At 51.4% G+C, this 18,932-nt stretch overlaps 1 protein-coding gene across 1 annotated transcript in view; it reads right to left on the bottom strand.

The window, feature by feature from the left end:
• DOCK4 (dedicator of cytokinesis 4) overlaps positions 1-18,932 on the bottom strand; it is a 337,471-nt gene that overhangs the window by 150,787 nt on the left and 167,752 nt on the right. The window contains exons 8-9 of the mRNA XM_036247405.1: positions 18,217-18,368; positions 990-1,071 (exon numbers count right to left, since the gene is read on the bottom strand). Of these exons, the coding sequence (XP_036103298.1) occupies positions 990-1,071; positions 18,217-18,368 (234 nt within the window). The remainder of the gene's footprint in view (positions 1-989; positions 1,072-18,216; positions 18,369-18,932) is intronic.

The raw sequence follows: 18,932 nt of genomic DNA, 5'->3' as shown, positions 1-18,932 counted from the left end.
AGCAAACAAGAGGTAGCTCAAAAGATGCGGTTGCCCACAGAGACAGCTTGAAACGTTTTTATTTATTTTATTTTTTTCATGTTTTTATTGATTTTTTTAGAGAGAGTGGAAGGGAGAGAGAGAGAGAGAAACATCAATGTGAGAGAGAAGCATTGATCAGCGGCCTCCTGCACACCCCCTCCTGGGGATTGAACCCGAAACCCGGGCCTGTGCCCTGACCGGGAATCGAACCGGGACCTCTCAGTCCACGGGACGACGCTCAGTCCCCTGAGCCACACCGGCCGGGTGCTTAAAACATGTCTAGAAGGTATCACAAAAAATGAGAGTTGTGTTTCATAGCATTGTGAGTGGTGTCTTTTTAAAGATCTACTAAACTTTCTAAAACCATGTTATAGTGCCTTTCAAAATAACATTTACATGTTTCTTGCCCGAAAGATCAACATAGACTTTTTTTTTCAGTTAGTGTTATTTTTTTAAACTTACCTTTATTGTTGAATGTGTTACCGATGTCCCTCCACGTCCCCCCACTGACCTCTCCTCCCCACTCCTGCCCCCGCCTTCCCCACACGAGTGTCTGTGTCCGCGGGTTCTAACATCTCTAACGGTGTTTCCGCAGCAGAAGCAGACGGTCCGACCCCACTCCACAAGGACTGTAACTGACTCGTCTGTAGGTTTACTGGCGTCGGAGGACAGTGGAAGGGAAGCCTGTTCTCATGTCAACCTCTCACTCATCCTCCACACTCGTTTCGGGTCATGTGCGATGTCAAAGGCCATGCGGGGCCCTATCCCCACTGTCCCGTCCAGAGGAACCGCCTCCACCACGCCGGGGGCAGGGAAGGACGGTGTCGGAATCCTGGGCTCGCCTGTAATTCACGAGTTGTCCGCAGAGTGTAAGCACCTTCCCCCTGTTCGCTCCCAGTCACACTTCTCCTCAACAGTACGGAGGGCAGCGGGGAGCCTGGTCTCGGGGGGCAGCCGGGGCCACTTACCACGAAGAGCGAGCAGTGCCGCTCCGGCTTGTCTGGGGCCTTGGGAAGTCCGTTTCGGTTCAGCCGTAAGAAGAACCTCTCGCTGCAAGAGAGGAAGAGGTTTGATAGCTTAAAAAGTGTGCGGCGGCTCAGGACGCGCCACTGTTCTGGGGGCTCCTCACCCCGAGGTAGGCTCCAGACTTCTTCGATTTGACATCGAAGGTGCTTCAGGAAGACACACACGCACCTGCGACAACCAACGTTTTCTTCGCTTCTGACGACCCAGGCAAAGCAGCCACCGCAGAAGCGGACGATGTCAGTACACGTGCAAACAACAGTCACTTTTAATATTACAGAACTGCACGCTTGAAACCTATATATTTCCATTAACCAATGTCACCCCCCTATGGTTAATTTTTAAAAATTGCATTAACTTTTAAAAGAACAGGTTTCCATATCAGTGATGTCATTGTTATTATTTTAATAACAGACACAGATGCCCGAGATGAGAAAACACAACCTGACATGTTTCGTGTGCTTGCATCTAACATTTGCTTCATGTCTGTGTCATATTATTTCATTAACGTCGTACAAGGACACCGTCTGAGTGCTTTGCATCCACAGGGAGTCTTAATATCTTATGCTCTCAGCAATCTATAGTCCAGAACACAGAAAACGGGCCCCAGAAATGATACTTGAATTATCCTGGTTCCACAGAGGACCAGACGATCTCAAACTCCCCACAGAAGCCGCATCCGAAGAGACAGGCCACCCAGATTCAGTGCACACACACAATGCTCAGACACTAATCCAGGTCAAGAAATACATGCGGACACCGTTTCCATCCAAGGTAATCAGTGACACTATATATTTGTGTTCAAAAAAATAAAATAAGTGTCAACCCAAGATAAATTGATCGACCAGCTACCAGGAACATTTCAATGTCAATGTCCTGGAGCCTGTGACGGAACCAAACGTCTGGCTGCCTCGGGCAGGGAACACGGGGCCACGCCTCGATGTGGAATCAGCACACGCGTGGTCTTGGTCGGTGCAGCGTCCACCCAGGTGACAAGCAGGGACAAGGAGAGAGGGCTCCGAGGAGAGCCCAGGGCCAACCACGTGTCTGTGCATCTTCTCCACTCTATCCTGGCCTCCAGTAATGGCCCTGTCACCCCAAGTCTCCTTCCCCCATTCAGGGGAGAAGAAAGAACCACACTCAGATCTCCACAGGCGCACATGGCTTTGAACTTCACACTGTTCTGGGACGTTGCCCTTGTCCTTTGCTATCTGAATCTAGACAGAGATGTTCAAGACCTTGGACCACCTGGCTCACCCCCGTATCTTCCTCGAGGCCCACTGAGTCTCCCCCGAGAAGGGCAGGGACGCACTGCTGTGGGGTCAGGACCACACGCGTCTCTCCAGAGTGGGGGCCGATGGGGAAGACACATGGTGGCCAGACTCTCCGGCGAATCCAGTCCCCACACGGTGTTCTTCCCCACCGGGGGCTGGGCACCGAGGCACAGCCGGGGTGTGGAGCTACATTCCTCTCACCCAACGGGCATTTCCCACGACTCCAGGGAAGGCCTAGAGCTGTCTCCCCAGTGAGAGAAAACCCACTGCTCTCTCAAAGGTACGCTATGCTAAAAGGCAATGTGCAATGATATATCAGATAAGGGGTTAATTTCCAATACATATAGAGTGCTCATACAACTCCACAAAAGGAAGACAAAGAACCCAATTAAAAAATGGGCAGAGGAACTGAATAGACACCTCTCCAAACAGGACATACAAATGGCTAAGAGACATATGAAGAAATGTTCATCATCACTAATCATCAGAGAGATGCAAATCAAAACAACAATGAGGTATCACCTCACACCTGTCAGAATGGCTGCCATCAACAAATCATCAAACAACAAGTGTTGGCGAGGGTGTGGAGAAAAGGGGACTCGAGTGCACTGCTGGTGGGAATGCAGACTGGTGCAGCCACTATGGAAAACACTATGGTGTCACCTCAAAAAATTAAAAATTGATCTCCCATTTGACCCAGTGATCCCACTTCTAGGAATATACCCTAAGAAGCCGGAAACACCAATCAGGAAGAATATATGTACCCCCATGTTCATAGCAGCACTATTTACAATCGCTAAGATCTGAAAACAGCCCAAGTGTCCATCAGTAGACGAATGGATCAAAAAGCTGCGGTACATATACACAATGGAGTACTACGCAGCGGTAAGAAAGAAAGATCTCTTATCCTTTGAGACTACATGGAGGGACCTGGAAAGTATCATCCTAAGTGAAACAAGCCAAACCGAGAAAGACAAATTTCATATGATCTCACTGATTTGTGGAATATAATGAATATAACAGTTTGAGAACAATCCCCTAAGGAGTGGGGAGGTGGGAGAGGGATGAACCACAGAACCTATATGCATGTATGCATGAACAGTGGACATGGACAACAATCTGGGGAAGGGGCAGGGAGGGAAGGGGGAGGGGGAAATCAGTGGGGGAAAAAAGGAGAATCATTTGTAACAAAAATTAATCAATAAAAAATAAAATAAAAAAAAAAGGCAATGTGCAGATATTCATCTTGGGGGACATGAAGCATACTTTAGAAGTCGTATAATTTGGGGGGAATTCGCCCTTTGACGGGCACTGTGCTAAGGACTTTACGTGGACAAGGTCACTTTCTCCTCACTATGCCCTTACGAAGTCAGCATATCACACGCATTTTATAGATGGGGAAACTGAGAAGCACCCAGTGTTGCCTGAGACCACCGAGCTGGTGAGTGGCTGTCCCATGCACTAACCCCAAACCCCCCACTTCATGTGCTCTAAGATAATTCTTTCCTGCTCTGTAGAGACACTGACAAATACTTCCAGAATACTGACATAAAAGAGAAGTTACTCCTCTGCCTGGGACACCCATGGACCCAAACCCGGTCCCAGAGTTCAGAGGAACTGTCCCCGGGAGAATGAAAGGGGCGGGCATTTGACTTCACCCGTTCAAAGCAGACCCCACCGAAAGTGGTTTCTTCAATGGAACACACCCAGAAAAATGACGTGGGAAATCAGTCATTCTACTACACACAGGAAGAACTCCAAAACCATTTAAGAACTCAGTTTCAGCTCCTCAAAACTCTTGAGCGTAAGACAGGTATTTGGTTTTGCTTCTTAGTCATCAATCACCTACTAATATGTTTATTAATTAGATTTTAGCCCCGAACACAAGCGACCCTCTCCCCTCTCCTGTATCATGGGCAGCAGGCTCGATGGTTTTTTTCAGATGTTCCTCTTAATCCCTGTTGAAACACTGGAACCAAATGTTACATTGTCCCCTGACAGTTCAGTCTACAATGACGAACAGCAACGAGATGAATACACAGAAGTCAACGCGCGTTAGACAGGAGCACCTTTAACTTTGATGGGGATACAAAATGCATTCCATGTTTGCAAACTGCTTCAACATTCTGGTAAAACAATGCTTCCCAAAGTATTCTCCCTCAGAAAGAGATTCCCGTGGCTCTGTCACTATTCCTGTCCCACCAGAGCAGACAGAATTCGACTATGCAGGTATGATGCTGGATCACACCCTATTCCGGACAGACTCTCCACAGTCCTAGGCAATGCCGTACCCCTTGGCCGAGGCATGCCTTTAGGGGGGGTAAAAGCAGACTGGAGACGGGGCCTGTGGAGAAAGAAGGCATGCGCAACATTGTTAAAATCACACTTCTTTTCAAAGGAACATAGAAAACTTCTGTGGCCCATTTTTAAAAAGCCCTTTTTATTCATTTGGTGACACACCGATGCACAAACCCGATCAGCGTCTCTCCCTGGGTGGCGATACAGCATCCAGTCGTCAGCCGATGGTTAGGGGAAGGGGAAGAGCCGGCGATGCCTCTCGGGTCTCCGGGGGGCAGGGGCCCGCCCGACGCTCACTCCAGCTGAGAACCCCAGAGCGCTCGCCTCCGAGGCTGGGGCAAGCCAGCAGGTCAACGACGCCTTCTCCTGAGCCCCTAGAAGTCTCTCGAACTTCGCAGGTAGTCTGACTCTCCTACCATCAAAGGGAGGCCTCAGGAAACAGAACTAGTTTTTGTGCATTTTACAAGTGTCCGACAGTAAGATGCGCCCTCCCCCCACTGCATCACTGATGCTCTTCCCTCGTCTTAACAGGTGTGTGTGCTCCTATTACGGTGTGAGCCTTGGGAGTGCAGGACCATGAACCTGCACATTCCCGGCCGCCGGCCGCTCGGTCCTTCCTTGGTGTTTGATAAGACTGAACAAATGCCACCTTTGAGGACAGGCTAGAACAGGACAAATAATCCGATGCTTTCATGCCCTCCACTTTCCCTTCCTCCTGTGAGGTTCTCTGCTCGATGTGAGGGAAATGCATGGACTTCTCCAGAGGCATTTCAACCAACAGCGTCTGGCCACCAGACAGGAGGTTCACCTAATTAGCTGCATGGCACCCCCAGATTCTAGATCGTGCCCAGGAACCGGTGCCCCTGCACATTTTGTATCTTCATTATAGCAAACACAGAGCAACAGAGAAGCGTACAGGGACGTAATGTTTGTCAATGAGAGCATGGCCTCTCTCTTCAATGTCAAGGAGTGAACAAGCAAATAGAACGCTTCTAGAAACACTGAGAATGCACACTGATATTATTACCAGCCGAGAACAATCATTTGACTTCCCCATATACTGCCAGGTTCTCCCCGAGGTTTCCCAGCCGGAGACATTTAGTGGCCACCTGAACTCCGTATGTGAACCACTGTAAATCACTACGTTATAAATCACCAATGGTAAATTATTTCTTTAGAAAGAAGAATAACAAATCACAATTATTGACTGTTTATAACCTGCCTCCCTTGAACAAGGATTGGAGGAAACCAAGATAATGAACTAAGAGCATAAATAAGCGTCCCCAGCACTGACCCTGGGGAAAAGCAGTCCAGGTAAATACATGTCCTGTACCAGGCACTGGGTCATACATCTTCCATGCATGTTCTCATTAAGTTCTCACAAGCATCCTATGAAGTAGGAACCATGTCATCCCATTTTAATTACGAGAAAGCTGGGCTTGGAGATTTTAGGCAAGTTGGCCAACTGCAGGTTAGTCAAGGACAGAGCCAGGAGGATGGCAATATCCGGAATCTGTCCCCAGAGTCTCAGCTCTGAACAATATGCTATGCTGTCTCGAAACGAACAGAGCCTCGAGCCCTGGCCATGCAGCTCAGTTGGTTGGAGCGTCGTCCTCATATACCAAGGTTGCAGGTTCGATCCCTCAGCAAACCACGTGCCAGAAGCAACCAATGAGGGCTTCAGGACGTGGAACAACAAATCCACGTTTCTCTCTCTCTCCCTCTCTTTCTCTCTCCCCCTGCCTTCCTCTCTCTCTAAAAATCGACAAATAATAATTTTTTAAAAGGACAGAGAACCTTGGAAACAGGCAGAAAAAAACAAGACTAAGCATGCATGTGAATCAAGGGTCTTTAGTGTAAATAATTTCAACAAAATAAAAAAATTTAAATGCATCGAACGGAAAGAAAAATAAAACTACCAACATACCTGTGCTCACCTGCTCAGCTACAGGACTGTCCCTCTCATGTCCCACAAAAGACACCTGGCCCTGGAGAGCACAGTCTGTGGGAAAAGGTCTCACTGGGGGCAGGAACCATGTGGGAGGCAGGGGGGGATTGAAGACCCACAGTTTCTCTCCCAGGACAGGGTGCTCTCAGCCCTCCTTGGCTCAGAAGCAGCCACCCTGCTGAAGGAAAGACCACACGTAGGGTCTCGGAGGCCTCGGGTCAGAGGCGGGAGGGTCCTCCCAGCCTCCTAAGTAATCACACCCAGGGCCCTTCCTCTGGGTGTTCATCGCACAATCGATGGTACGAGTTTCTCAGAGAAGTAACAAAAATTAGGCAGTGGTAGAATCGGGGCAACATGAAATCAGGTCGAAATGCAGGAGGCAGTCTTAGGACCAGACGGTCTCCTTCTTCTGGGAATTTACCCAATTTGATCATTGTAAACACTGTATCTTTGACATTTCGTGAGGCGGGAATACTCTTATTTCTACAGGGTAGTTATTCTGGCCCTCCTAACAAGGCCTCTTCATTAGCAGAATTATCTGCAGTGAGGAATAAGCACACCGAGGTCTTCAGAAGTAGTCTGGGTCAAAGCATGGCGTTCTTTGCAAAGGCAAAGGCACCTTAAATGGCAACAGACGAAATAATAAAAATCTAAGTAATTCAAACCCTGCAAAAACACGAAGTATAATAACTCTTTCACGTATTCATCATCTCAAAGAGTTGAGGTTCTCTTTTTTCAAAAGAAAGTCAGAATCAAATTTCCCTTCCAACAGCAAGATTCTTTATATTTATTACAACTGTAAACACCAAAACGGGGTCATCATGAAGTAGCACTGATTAACTAGACAACACAGGCCGCTGGACTTGTACAAGGTCAAGCGTGCTCTGTGCCCCAGCTATGATGTCTCTGCACTGATAGGCAAATGGTAAAGTGCATGAGAACAGGTACAAGCCTCCCTGGACAGGCCTCTGGTTTTCACAGGGCCGGAAGGAGCCTGAGGCGCTGGAAAGGTTAGGAAGCGTTGCTTTCCTCGCCGCAAGTATGTCCGTGACGTGAAAGTAGCTACGTGGTTACCACACACGGAGATGGTGTAGAAACCCACCTTTAAAAGTCTCTTTTGCCTTAAAGCTTAATAGGATTTAATGAGAAGAGTGTAGGTCCTGGGAAGTCATTCCTCTTTTCCTGTTTTAGTCACCGGCGAGTCCCCGATGCCCCGATCAGCACCTGTCCCCGCGGACAGCGCTAACTGTTCCCTGATGGGATGAACATCAATGACTCAGCAGCAATGGTGCGAAATGGATGATGTTGGACGGAAATGAAAAGAAGACGCAGTCTATTTAACTCGTAGGCAAAAAAGTCTCTACGTGGAAAGACTGGGGAGAACATGCCAGATGGATGTGCCAGTTTTCACCGGCGTTTTGGTTAGCATGACGGTTTCTGCAGAGAGATGGTCCCCGGAGACGCGTCTGAGAGTACTGTTTCGCTTCACACAGGGCAACACGAAACAACTCCTCGAGCATTTCAGATGCACTGGACACCCTGTCTCTTACTAGTAAGCACCTCCCCACCGGAGTGGAAAGATGGCAGGAAAGATTAGGACAATGATGACATGCTTAGTTAATGCTTTTGCCTCAACAACAATGAGACACCAGGGCCCACCCTGGGTCAGCGCTCTGAACCGTGTGGGGGACTCAGCCATGAGGAAAGGGTCAAGTTCGATCTTCAGAAAAGGATACGAGGAGGGTGTATCATCAACAACTCCTTGGTCAGTGTTGGCTCATCTCTCTGCATAGATGCCCCTGAACACCAAAGCAGTCTGCCGGTGGGTGGGTGTGTGTGACTGTCACGTATTCGGTAGGGAGTTTAGGAAAATGACATGACTCTGAATTCACCCCAGGCAGTGGACACAGGAGAGGAGGAGACAGAGATGACCAGAATCCTGGGAAAAGAGTGACAATCTGGTCATCTTCTAAGACACAGCAGAAGTGACGCTTCTGGTCACATTCCCAAACAGGGCGCGATTTACGTAAAAGGGACAGTGGCCCGAATGAGTGCTTGGAGCTAAAGGGAAAAGGAAGCCAGTTCTCAGGCCATTCGCTCTAGGAGTGGCCACTGGTCTGCCCCTTGGAATTCCCAGCCACTTATCCTAATGATGCAGCCACCTGCAATTTCAAACATAATCAGAAGTGCACGGTTCTTAGAATGCTACAGAGAAAGAGAGTGGATGGCTTCTACGCTGGTGTTCTCCGCAGGGATGAAGGTCGTTCTCCGCTTGCTTCGTTTTCATTCAGATCTTCCTCCTGGGCCATTTCTTTCTTTTTTAAATTTTTTTTCTTTATTGATTTTAGAGAGAGAGGAAGGGAGAGGGAGAGAGAGATAGAACATCGATGAGAAAGAACATCGACTGCCCACCTCCTACACGCCCCCCTACTGGGGATCGGGCCCACGGCCTGGGCCGGGCCGGGAATCGAACCGGTGACCTCGTGGTGCAGGGGTCAACGCTCAACCACTGAGCCACACCGGCTGGGCAACGGGGCCATTTCTTAGCGTCTCCCCTATTCACGTCAATACCATGTCTCTAAAGCACTTATTTGGTTATTTGCTCTGTGGCACAGAAGCGTGACCAAAGGGCGAGCAAAACACATGGCTGATTGACTTCGAAGTGACACCACCGCAAGTTCCACGCACCTGCTGGGAGCATCGAACGGAGAGGAGGGAGGTGAAAAGCAGAGGGGCCTTTCACCAGGATGCGAGGGAGGCCGGGGGCCACTGAGGGACAGGCGTGCACGGAGAATCCTGCCTGTCCACACAGAGCCAGTAGCACGCAGGGCCGTCCGGAGGGGGTGGCGCCACCACGACCCACAGAGGACCTCGAATGCCCTCGTCACCCGCCTTGTCCCCGGAGCCGCGCCGTCTGCGGGAGCGGTCCCCCGGATTTCCCAGCAGCGCTGCGTGGCTTTGGAGTAGCCACAATTTTCAGGTTGTCGCACAACCTAAGACTGTAGAGAGAGACCGATGCCAGCTCTCTCTCGGTGTTCAAAACAATCCGTGCTCCACATGGACGGCGAGGCGGGGACGCTGACCGTGTGTGACCGCACTGCAGTGAGCTGCAAACGACGGGCGAGTGAGAGGCGCAGGCACCATGTGCAGAGAACTAAACACCCTCAGTTCTGTGCTCTGTGCTCTGGGCTGCGGTACACACAAGACGTCAGCATCTCTCCCAGTCTGGCCTGAAGGACCCTCCTCCCTGACAGCTCCCCTCTGTGAGCTCCAGACAAAAACTCCCCAGCAACGGAGTCTCTTCAAAAGCACGAGCTTTCATTTCCTTTAAGAAACGAGCTATTGGCTTCTTTCACTTAGGATAATACTTTCCAGGTCCCTCCATGTCGTCTCAAAGGATAAGAGGTCTTTCTTTCTTACCGCTGCATAGTACTCCATTGTGTACATGTACCACAGCTTTTTGATCCATTCGTCTACTGGTGGACACTTGGGCTGTTTCCAGATCTTAGCTATTGTAAATAGTGCTGCTATGAACATGGGGGTACATATATTCTTTCTGATTGGTGTTTCAGGCTTCCTAGGAAGCCAAGCAGAGAAGGACAGATACCACATGATCTCACTTATATACGGAATATAATGAACATAACAGTCTGAGGAATACGGTAGACCCAGACACATGGAAGTGGGGCACAGACTGACATCCCTCAGAAGAGGGGATGGGGAGTGGGGGGGGTGGGAAGGGATAAACCACAGAACTTATATGCATGTATGCATGACCAATGGACATGGACAACTAAGCCGGGGACAGGGTGGAGGGGGGGGGGGTGGGGGTGCCAATGGGGTAAAAAGGTAAAATATCTGTAATAAATAAATAAATAAATAAATAAATAAATAATAAAAAAAAAGAAACGAGCTATTGGATCATATCGGCCTCTGTGGAGACCTACTGGGAGCTGCGTCCTTATGCCCTTGATTCTCCTCCTCGTGAGGCTGGCTTCCTGGTCTGCTCCTTCTTCCCCAGCTGTGAGGCTTCAGCCTGCAACCCCACCAGCTTCCTGCTTCTGCTCCCCATTTCCTGTGCACCCTGCAAAAGCTGGGGAGCCAGGCTCACCCCACTTTCCCATGACTCTGGCCGGCGGGGCCCAATGGACTCGGCCGCTCTGCTGTTGGTCGGGACTCGCCCTGGCACGCTCGCTGAGTCCGCAGCCCGCGTTCCTGCAACTCACTTGACTGGAGATGACTCCGTTTCATCTCCTTCCAGCTCCCCAACAGCAGCCAACCTGTCTCCCCGCTTCACCGACAAAAGATCAAGCCGCAAACCCAGTCTTTTCTCCACGTTAACGGTGACCCCCCAATTCACTGTCCACGTCTCCCTTCCTCGGGTCCTTCCTCTGTTTCAAAGGAGAGGCCTCGCCCGTGCCCCGGACCCCTCGCGCTGTGGACTCCAGGGTCCGCGGCTGCAATCCCAGCCAGGCCTCGCACCGTGGGCACAGGGCCGTGACCTCCACACTCGTGCGATGAGGGGGTGAGTGGACACAGCACGGTTCAAGGAGACGTGCCATTCACACAGCCGACTGCAGCGTTTCCTTTCCCGTGGGAGGACCAACCTGGACTAAGTTGGACTTTCTGGGAAGGTGGTCCCTTCAGCATAGGAGGGATTTACTCTCACGGGACATTAACCTTCTCACAGTGGCCGATTCTGCTTTATAGATGAATCGGAGCTTACGCTGCGAAGGTGAATTGTAATATTTGTGTTCTATAATACTCAAGGTCCTAGACCTTTCGGAAAACATTCCTCTTAAGTTTTGCCCAATACATCACCGAAAATATTACTGCCAGTTCATATGAACCCAGGACGTGCCTCTCGGTGGAATGGAGTCCGGACCCTCCATGGGGTGAATGGCTAGACCAGACGAATGAACCAGCCCTCGCTAGAGAAACGGAGAACGTGCTGTTCTCAAGACTTTCCCGCCCACGTGCGTGAAGCACGAATCGGCGTGGGCAGCCAGCCCTTAGCCGTACAGACCGCGTGACAGAAGCTCAACCAAGACCCGCGTACCACGCAGGAATTCCCGAGCAGTGGATTGTATCATATCTGCTCCACCTACCTCTTTATTCCGCCTTTGTTTTCCATTTCTTTAGTTCTGTTGCTGAAATATTGTGAAGCAAACCGTGTCCCTGATGGCGTTGCATTCGTAAGTCTCCCCCCATACATAACGATAGTGACACCTGCCTAACACGTCAACAGGAATTCCTTGGAACCCATGATTTCTTTAAGAATCCGACCCGAACACCACATGTCACTTCTAGCTACATTCCAGTTCCTGCTTGGGTTTTTAAAAAGTCATCACGAGAGCCCAGGCCGGTTGGGCTCAGCGGGTCAAGCACTGGCCTGCGGACCCAAGAGCTGTGGTTTGATTCCTGTCAAGGACAGGTACCTCGGTTGTGTCCATGCACCTCGGTTATGGTTCAGTCCCCAGTCCTGGTTGGGGTCACGCAGAAGGCAACCAATCGATGTTTCTCTCTCTCTCTCCTCCCTCCCTCCCTCCCATCCTCTCACCCCGTCTGAAAATCAATAGAAAAATATGCTCAGGTGAGGATTTAAAAAAAAAAAAAAGTCATCATCATAATAGCTAAGATGTACTCACTGATTATCCTACTGTGTGTCCAGCATGACAGTATGGAGTGCAGGTATTATCTCATTTGATCCGTAAACAATCTGATGAGGAAAATACTAGCATTACCCTCCCTTAGCAGGTAAGCTAACAGCCTGGCCCGATGTAGCTACTGAATGGCAAAGGCGGGACCTGAACCCAGGCCCGTACATACCACCCAGGGGCTCCTGCACCAGGTATAGGGAGGTGTGTGCTCCAAAGATGGGCAGAAACAGCTACATCTCACAGTTCAGTGTGAGCACGTGTGAAAAAGTCCGTGCCTCACCATAACACGCACTACTCGTGTTTTCCGTAAGCGACAGGATTGCGGTGATGTCCTCCAAGGACGGTCATCACGGGCCACGTAACACATGCACGTAAGGAAGCCTTCAAGCAAAATGACGAGCTTCACCGTATGATGGCAGGAAACCCACAGCATCAGAAAAGCATGTGAATAGGGTACCCACAGAAAGTACCTGAAATTAAATGCCGAGGACAACACTGTATTTAGTCACCAGGATTAGTCTCTCTCCGGAAGCCCTGCTTGCTGGTTTCCCAAGTGAAAGCCCAGGCCCGTGGTGAGGAGCGTGGTGCGGCTGGTGACAGTCGGGTTCCATTCGATATCTTCTCGGATGAGGAGACACAGGGGGGATCAGCCGGGAACAAATGTGCAGCATCAATGAACGGAGCCCCGGAAGGCGCCAGTAACAAGCGCTGGTGGGTTCAGGGAGGCAGTGAGCCGGGGTGCTGCTGTCATCGGCCCAGTAACAAGCGCTGGTGGGTTCAGGGAGGCAGTGAGCCAGGGGGTGCTGCTGCCATCGGCCCACATCATTCACGCCTGCTGCCGATGAACTGACATATGTCAGCGCGGGAAAGACAAGGAACACTGGCTTCCGCAGCCGCTCAGCCCGTGGGCCGCACGGACTCAACGACGACGTCTGCCACCGACCAGCGCAGTTTTAACCGTGAGCCGCGCAGACGTGTGTCGCGTGGCACGTGACGTAGTTTGATTTCTTTGTGTGGGAACCGCAGAGAGCCCCAAATCTACCCATCTGTCTACACGCACGCACATCTGGTCCCCACGCCCTCCCCCAGCAGATGGTGGGCTCTTCCCAGCGCCCCTACCAGACCTCGATGGGCGATGGGCCCCCTTCCTCGGGCGGCCTCTTCCTAGTCACTGGACCCTTCCTGTAGCGCTTCACCCCCTCAAGCCCCCCGCTCAAGCCCCCCGCTCAAGCCTCCCGCTCTAGTTCTTACAACAGCAGCAAAGAACTCAAAGGCCTCACCAGACCCCGTGCTACCCAAGGGTGAGCAAGAATGGGCTGCCTTTGGTGGGCGCACAATGCCGCAGACAGACCACATATCACAGAGCTGTATGCTGGGAACCTATATGACCTTAGGAACCAGTTTCACCCCAATAAATTTAAGAAAGAAAAATGGGACATTATAAACACTGGAGATAATGAGAATGGATGTCGAAGGGTGATTCAGAATTCTGATACATGTTAAAACACCAGCCCCGCTACCTACCAGCTGTGCAACCTTGGGCGAGTTACTAACCTCTCTGTGTTTCAGGCTCCCCAACTATGAAGAAATATGGTTTAAAAAAAAATGGATAAATAGTACCTATCTCCTAGGTTGTTACAAGGAGTAAATAATATTTTTTCAAGAGCTCCAAACAGTGCCTGGTGCACTGTAAGCATTATGTAAGTGTTTGCTAATCAGATAAAATGGAACCACAGCTGACATCTAGGGAAATGAGCCCTGACTTTTCCAGCCACACCCTCTGGACGGAGGAAATGATGACCAGTCAGGTGCTCTCGAAAAACATTTCACTCATCTAAAACTTGGTCAACATTTTTTAAATTTATTTTTTCCTCACCCGAGGACATTTTTCCATTTTTGTTGTTGTTGTTGTTGTTTTGTTGTTGTTCAGACAGAGTGGGAGGGAGGGAGAGAGAGAGAAACATCGACGTGAAAGGGACACATCGAGTGGCTGCCACCCGCACGACCCAACCAGGGCCGGGGACAAAATGCAACCGAGGTACGTGCCCTTAGCAGGAACCGAACCCGGGTCTCTCTGGACCGCGGGCCGACGCTCTTACTGCTGAGCCAAACCAGCCAGGGCTCAACTTTTTTTTTTTTAACTAATAAATACTCTTGTATAGTGAGAAGTCATATGAAGACTGTGCAAAACTCACCCTGGCTGGGTGGCCCAGTTGATTGGAGCATCACCCTTTGCACCAGAAGGTTGTGGGTTCAATTCCCGGGCAGGGCACATGCCCAGGCTGTGGGGTTGATCCCAGTGGGGGCACATACGGGAGGCAGGTGATCAATGCTCCCCTCCTACATCCATGTTTCTATCCCCACCCCCCACCCCGCACTATTTCTCTCTCTAAAAATCAATGGAAACATATTCCTCGGTGAGGATTAAAAAAAAATACTCTACAAAACTCAAGTTACTAAAAGTGCGTCCTTTCTGCTGATAGTGTGGGGTTCCACCTGGGGGGCTGGGGGTCATGCTGCCACAAGCAGCCGAGGAAGGCACACTGGGGGGAGCCTGCAGGGCGGGGGCATGTCGGCAAGACGCCGCCCACACCCCTGAATCCTCACCAACACCTCCAGCAGAGGGGTCCCCACATGCCCTGGAGGCCAACCTTTGAGGTGACGGGCAGAAATGGTTTAGGGCTAAGACGCACGAGCCCAGCTTCAGCGACAGTTTACTCGAGGTTTCTGTCAGAAACTGCACCCTTCCTGGGCCTGCGGAAACCAGGAGCTGCGTTGTTCCTGGGGTGAGCGGGACCGTCCTCCCGCACTGGCTCCTTGTCCGTGGGGCGTCCAAGGGCCAGGCCTGAGCGTGTGGCTGGCACGGTGAGAGCTGAAGCTACGCGGCGCTTCCCCAAGTACCCTCCGGAGAGCACGCCCCAGGCCCTCGTTCCCTTCACTGCCTGCGGAGCTCAGACCCCGGCCAACAAATCCTGCTCAACTGTGGAAACGTTCAGACGTGCACCGACGGCAGCACCCAGGGGGCCGTGGCCAGCACTGGTGGGTGGGGGTCGTGGCTGGGCACAGGCGTGTGGCGGGAAGCCATGGCCAGGCACTGGCGTGTGGCAGGGGGCTGTGGCCGGGCACTGGCACGTGGTGGGGGGTCGTGCCTGAGCACTGGCACGTGGCGGGGGGCCGTGGTTGGGCAATGGTACATGGTGGGGGGCCGTGGTTGGGCAATGGCACGTGGTGGGGGGCCATGGCTGGGCACTGGCGCGTGGCAGGGGGCCGTGGTTGGGCAATGGCGCATGGAGGGGCAGGCAGGGCCAGAGCGCCGCCCCACTGTGCCTATGGCCAGTACTGACCCTCTCTGTGCCTGGACTTTCTCATCGGGAAAATCCGTGTTGATAACACATTGTCGGGGTTCAAAACAATCCCCCACACTGCCCCTCTGTGGGACGCGGGGTATTTTGAGCTAAAGGCAACCGAGACCCTAGGGGCTCAAAGAGCCCACCCCTCACCTACCCAGAAGAACCCGAATGAGGGGCCTTGCCCACAGTAAGACATGCTCTGAGATGACCTTTTGACCTTTACTGCAGGGCGGGGGGATCCTAGTGACTGACCGCCTGCTCCTTGCAGGACCGTGCGACGACCCTTGGAATCCCCAGGTGCCCTCCCTCGCCTTAGCCAGAGGCCCCGCGCACCTCGCTCTCCTTTCTGCGCCTGAGCCTCTCGTGGGGGGGGTCCCGGGCGCCTGGAATTCGATCCGATACTCCCTTGTTAGCCTCTCTCGTGTCAGCCGAGTATTCAACCAGACACAGGGAACAGAGCAGGGAGGGAGTGTCCTCCTGCCCCACATCGCACGCGCTCACGCGGACGTCTGGCTGGCAGACGGCCAGCGCCGCCGAGCCCTGCCCGCGTGCTAAAGGGGCAAGTTCGAGAAACATGCGTTACCAGCTGGCTGCCTTGTTCGAGGACCTAATCGCACCTGTGCAGGCTTTGCACACGATGGCCCCTCCACCTGGCCCCGGACAAGGTGACTTCCTGCAGCCAACGGCCAGGGCTGCTCCCAGCGAGGTTACGACACCCCTAAAAGAAAAGTCGCTGGGCTGCAGCCTCAGAAAGTCCATGTGAGGCTGCTCCAAGCACCAGTGAGCACGCATCCCCATGCCGGGGCGTCCTGCTGCCCGCCACGTTTATACTGATGACAAAACGGGGGGTGGGAGCATGGCCGAGCTCAGAGAGCAAGGCCGCGCGTGGAACTCAGCCTCCACTTCTCCGCAGAGCAGAGAGGAGCGGGGGCAGGCACACCGACCACTTACAGAGCAGGAAGGATACCAGCTCCTAGCCTGGACCTGGGGCCCATGAGGACAGTATTCAGGGTCCTGCACAACCCAAGTACATTGCCTCCTTTCACCAAGTAACAGGAATAAAGCAAGGGGCATTCTATCGCCTGAAACCTAAACGGACATTTTAGAAACTTTGAAAGTGTTTATCACGAGAAAACATGAATCCTACATGAACGCAACCTGACCACTGAGGCACTCTGATCAGTGCAGAGGGGTCTGTGCTCCGCAAAACGTTAGCTGCACGGGAGTGAACACGAGTGGCCTCGCTTACCCCTTTTATCCACACCGCGTGTTACATGTGTTGGAGCCCACAGAGCAGACACATGGTTGTGAGTTTCTTCCCTGAACCACCTAGACACCGGCTCTCCGAGACACACGTCAATATGTGCACAGACACCCCCGAGTCACCGTCCACATTCCCAAAGCAAGCGCTAAGCCGTCGCCGGGATGGGTTTCTCATGCCTTCGTCTTTCCGTGTTAGTGGTGTTGGTTTGTGGAAGGTGGAAGTTCCCTAACTCACTAATTCATCTCCTCCAACCGTGTATGAAGCAGATTTTGAAACTGGTACCATTGTTATTTCCACACCTCGTAAATTCTGTCCTGGCTGCAAAAAACCCACTACCTCAAATTCTGTGGACATACTACACTGTCAAGAAACAGAAAGTGCACTGCTAATAGGTAATGATTAACATATAATAAATTAATTCACTAAAGAGTTATGGCTAGCAGTGCATGGCAAATAAACTTCATGCATATTTCCCAGGAAAAAAATACTTTTTCTTTAACAGAAAAGAAATATTCCAGGTTTATTTTGTGTTTATGAAACAATACATTCCACTCCGTGTCCCTTAAAATTGTCAGTGTTTATTTTGATAAGCATTTATTTTTAAACATGGTACAGCTGGGGTCCTTATGTGTGATCTGTGTGACACCATTTAAATTCTACACTTAAACTGGAAACATGTTAATGTAAAAGATGGTGTGCGTTGTGTTCAACTAAAACACGCACACACACACACACACACACGCACACATGCACACACATGTATATATGAAAAAGTTTAAAGCACACAGAAACATCTGCCATATGTCTGCCCTGACGCTGAGAACTCGCCCGGAGACAACGGCACCAGGGAAGACTCACAGACCGAGAAGGAAGAAAACAGGGTGTGCACACACATAACACATGAAAATTGTTTATCATTTCGCAGCTCCGACACTCTAATGGGAAGGTGCCCAAGAGTTTGATCATCTCTTCGTATCATTCGATCCAGGTAGGAGAAGAGTAACGTGATTATTTCCCGAAAATTAAAAAAATACAGTGTGCTGACTTTGATGAGTCAACAGACTGGAGATGTTCTATCTCCCTTGACTTCTCAACACGCAACCCCTCGAACAGACCTGACCCCAGCGTCATACTTTCATTTCGTGATAATGACCCAGTCGCACAGCCCCTCCACGTTTTGCCGGAACGTCCGCAGACATCACCCGTGACTCTCAGGGGAACGCGGAGAGGAGGAAGCCTAGAACCCACGGGGTTCTGCAGACGGGGACACTGAGGCTGACAGAAGAAACATGCCCCAGGTCATCCCGTCTACCGCTTGCCAGTCGCCAAGACCCAGGATGGCAGCACAGGAGCTACCAGGCCAGTCCGGTGCAGTTACCTGATGGGGCGATTCTCCTTGCTGTCGAAGAGCGAGAAGATGACCTCCAGCTCCTCCCCCAGGTTGGAACACATGAGGCTCTTCATCTGCACAAACAGGTGGTGGCTGCTGGCCTGCACGGGGGTGTCCTTCTTCCGATGCCGATGCTCCATCTGGACGACACCCCCCAACAGAAAAGCGATCAGCGAGAACATAATGAGATCTGGCCGACCAGCGAGCTGTGGTGTGATCATGACTCCCTGGGCAATACTGATGTCCCCCAACCCGCGCTGGGCTCACCTCCTGACACTCATCACCAGGGGAGAATATCCCAAGTCGAAAATGCCTGGACTATACCCAACCCACGGGACATCATCGGTTAGCCTGGCCCACCTTCCGTGTGCTCAGAACATACACTCTGGTCTACAGCTGGGCCATTACGTTGAGTTTCACCTCAAGAATAATCGCATTGTTCTTCACCCCAGAAGCAGGAGACACAGAAGGGTGTGATGGGGAGTGAATACGGGGAACACGATGTCCCAAAACACAGACAAAACAGGACACTGTAGAGTACAGGCTGTTGACCCTCAGGATGGCGGGCCTGACGGGGCGGAGGCCGCTGCTGTCCAGCATCACGAGAGAGTGTCATACCACCAGCTAGTCCAGGAAGACATCGAAGTTCAAAATTCACGGCATGGTTTCTACTGAATGTGCATTTCTTGTGCACAGGCCCACCG

The sequence above is a fragment of the Molossus molossus genome, unplaced genomic scaffold, assembly GCF_014108415.1.
Source record: "Molossus molossus isolate mMolMol1 unplaced genomic scaffold, mMolMol1.p scaffold_m16_p_7, whole genome shotgun sequence".
Taxonomy (NCBI): Eukaryota; Metazoa; Chordata; class Mammalia; order Chiroptera; family Molossidae; genus Molossus; species Molossus molossus.
The sequence above is the reverse complement of the archived record's forward strand: the minus strand, read 5'-3'. Positions and strand labels throughout refer to the sequence as shown.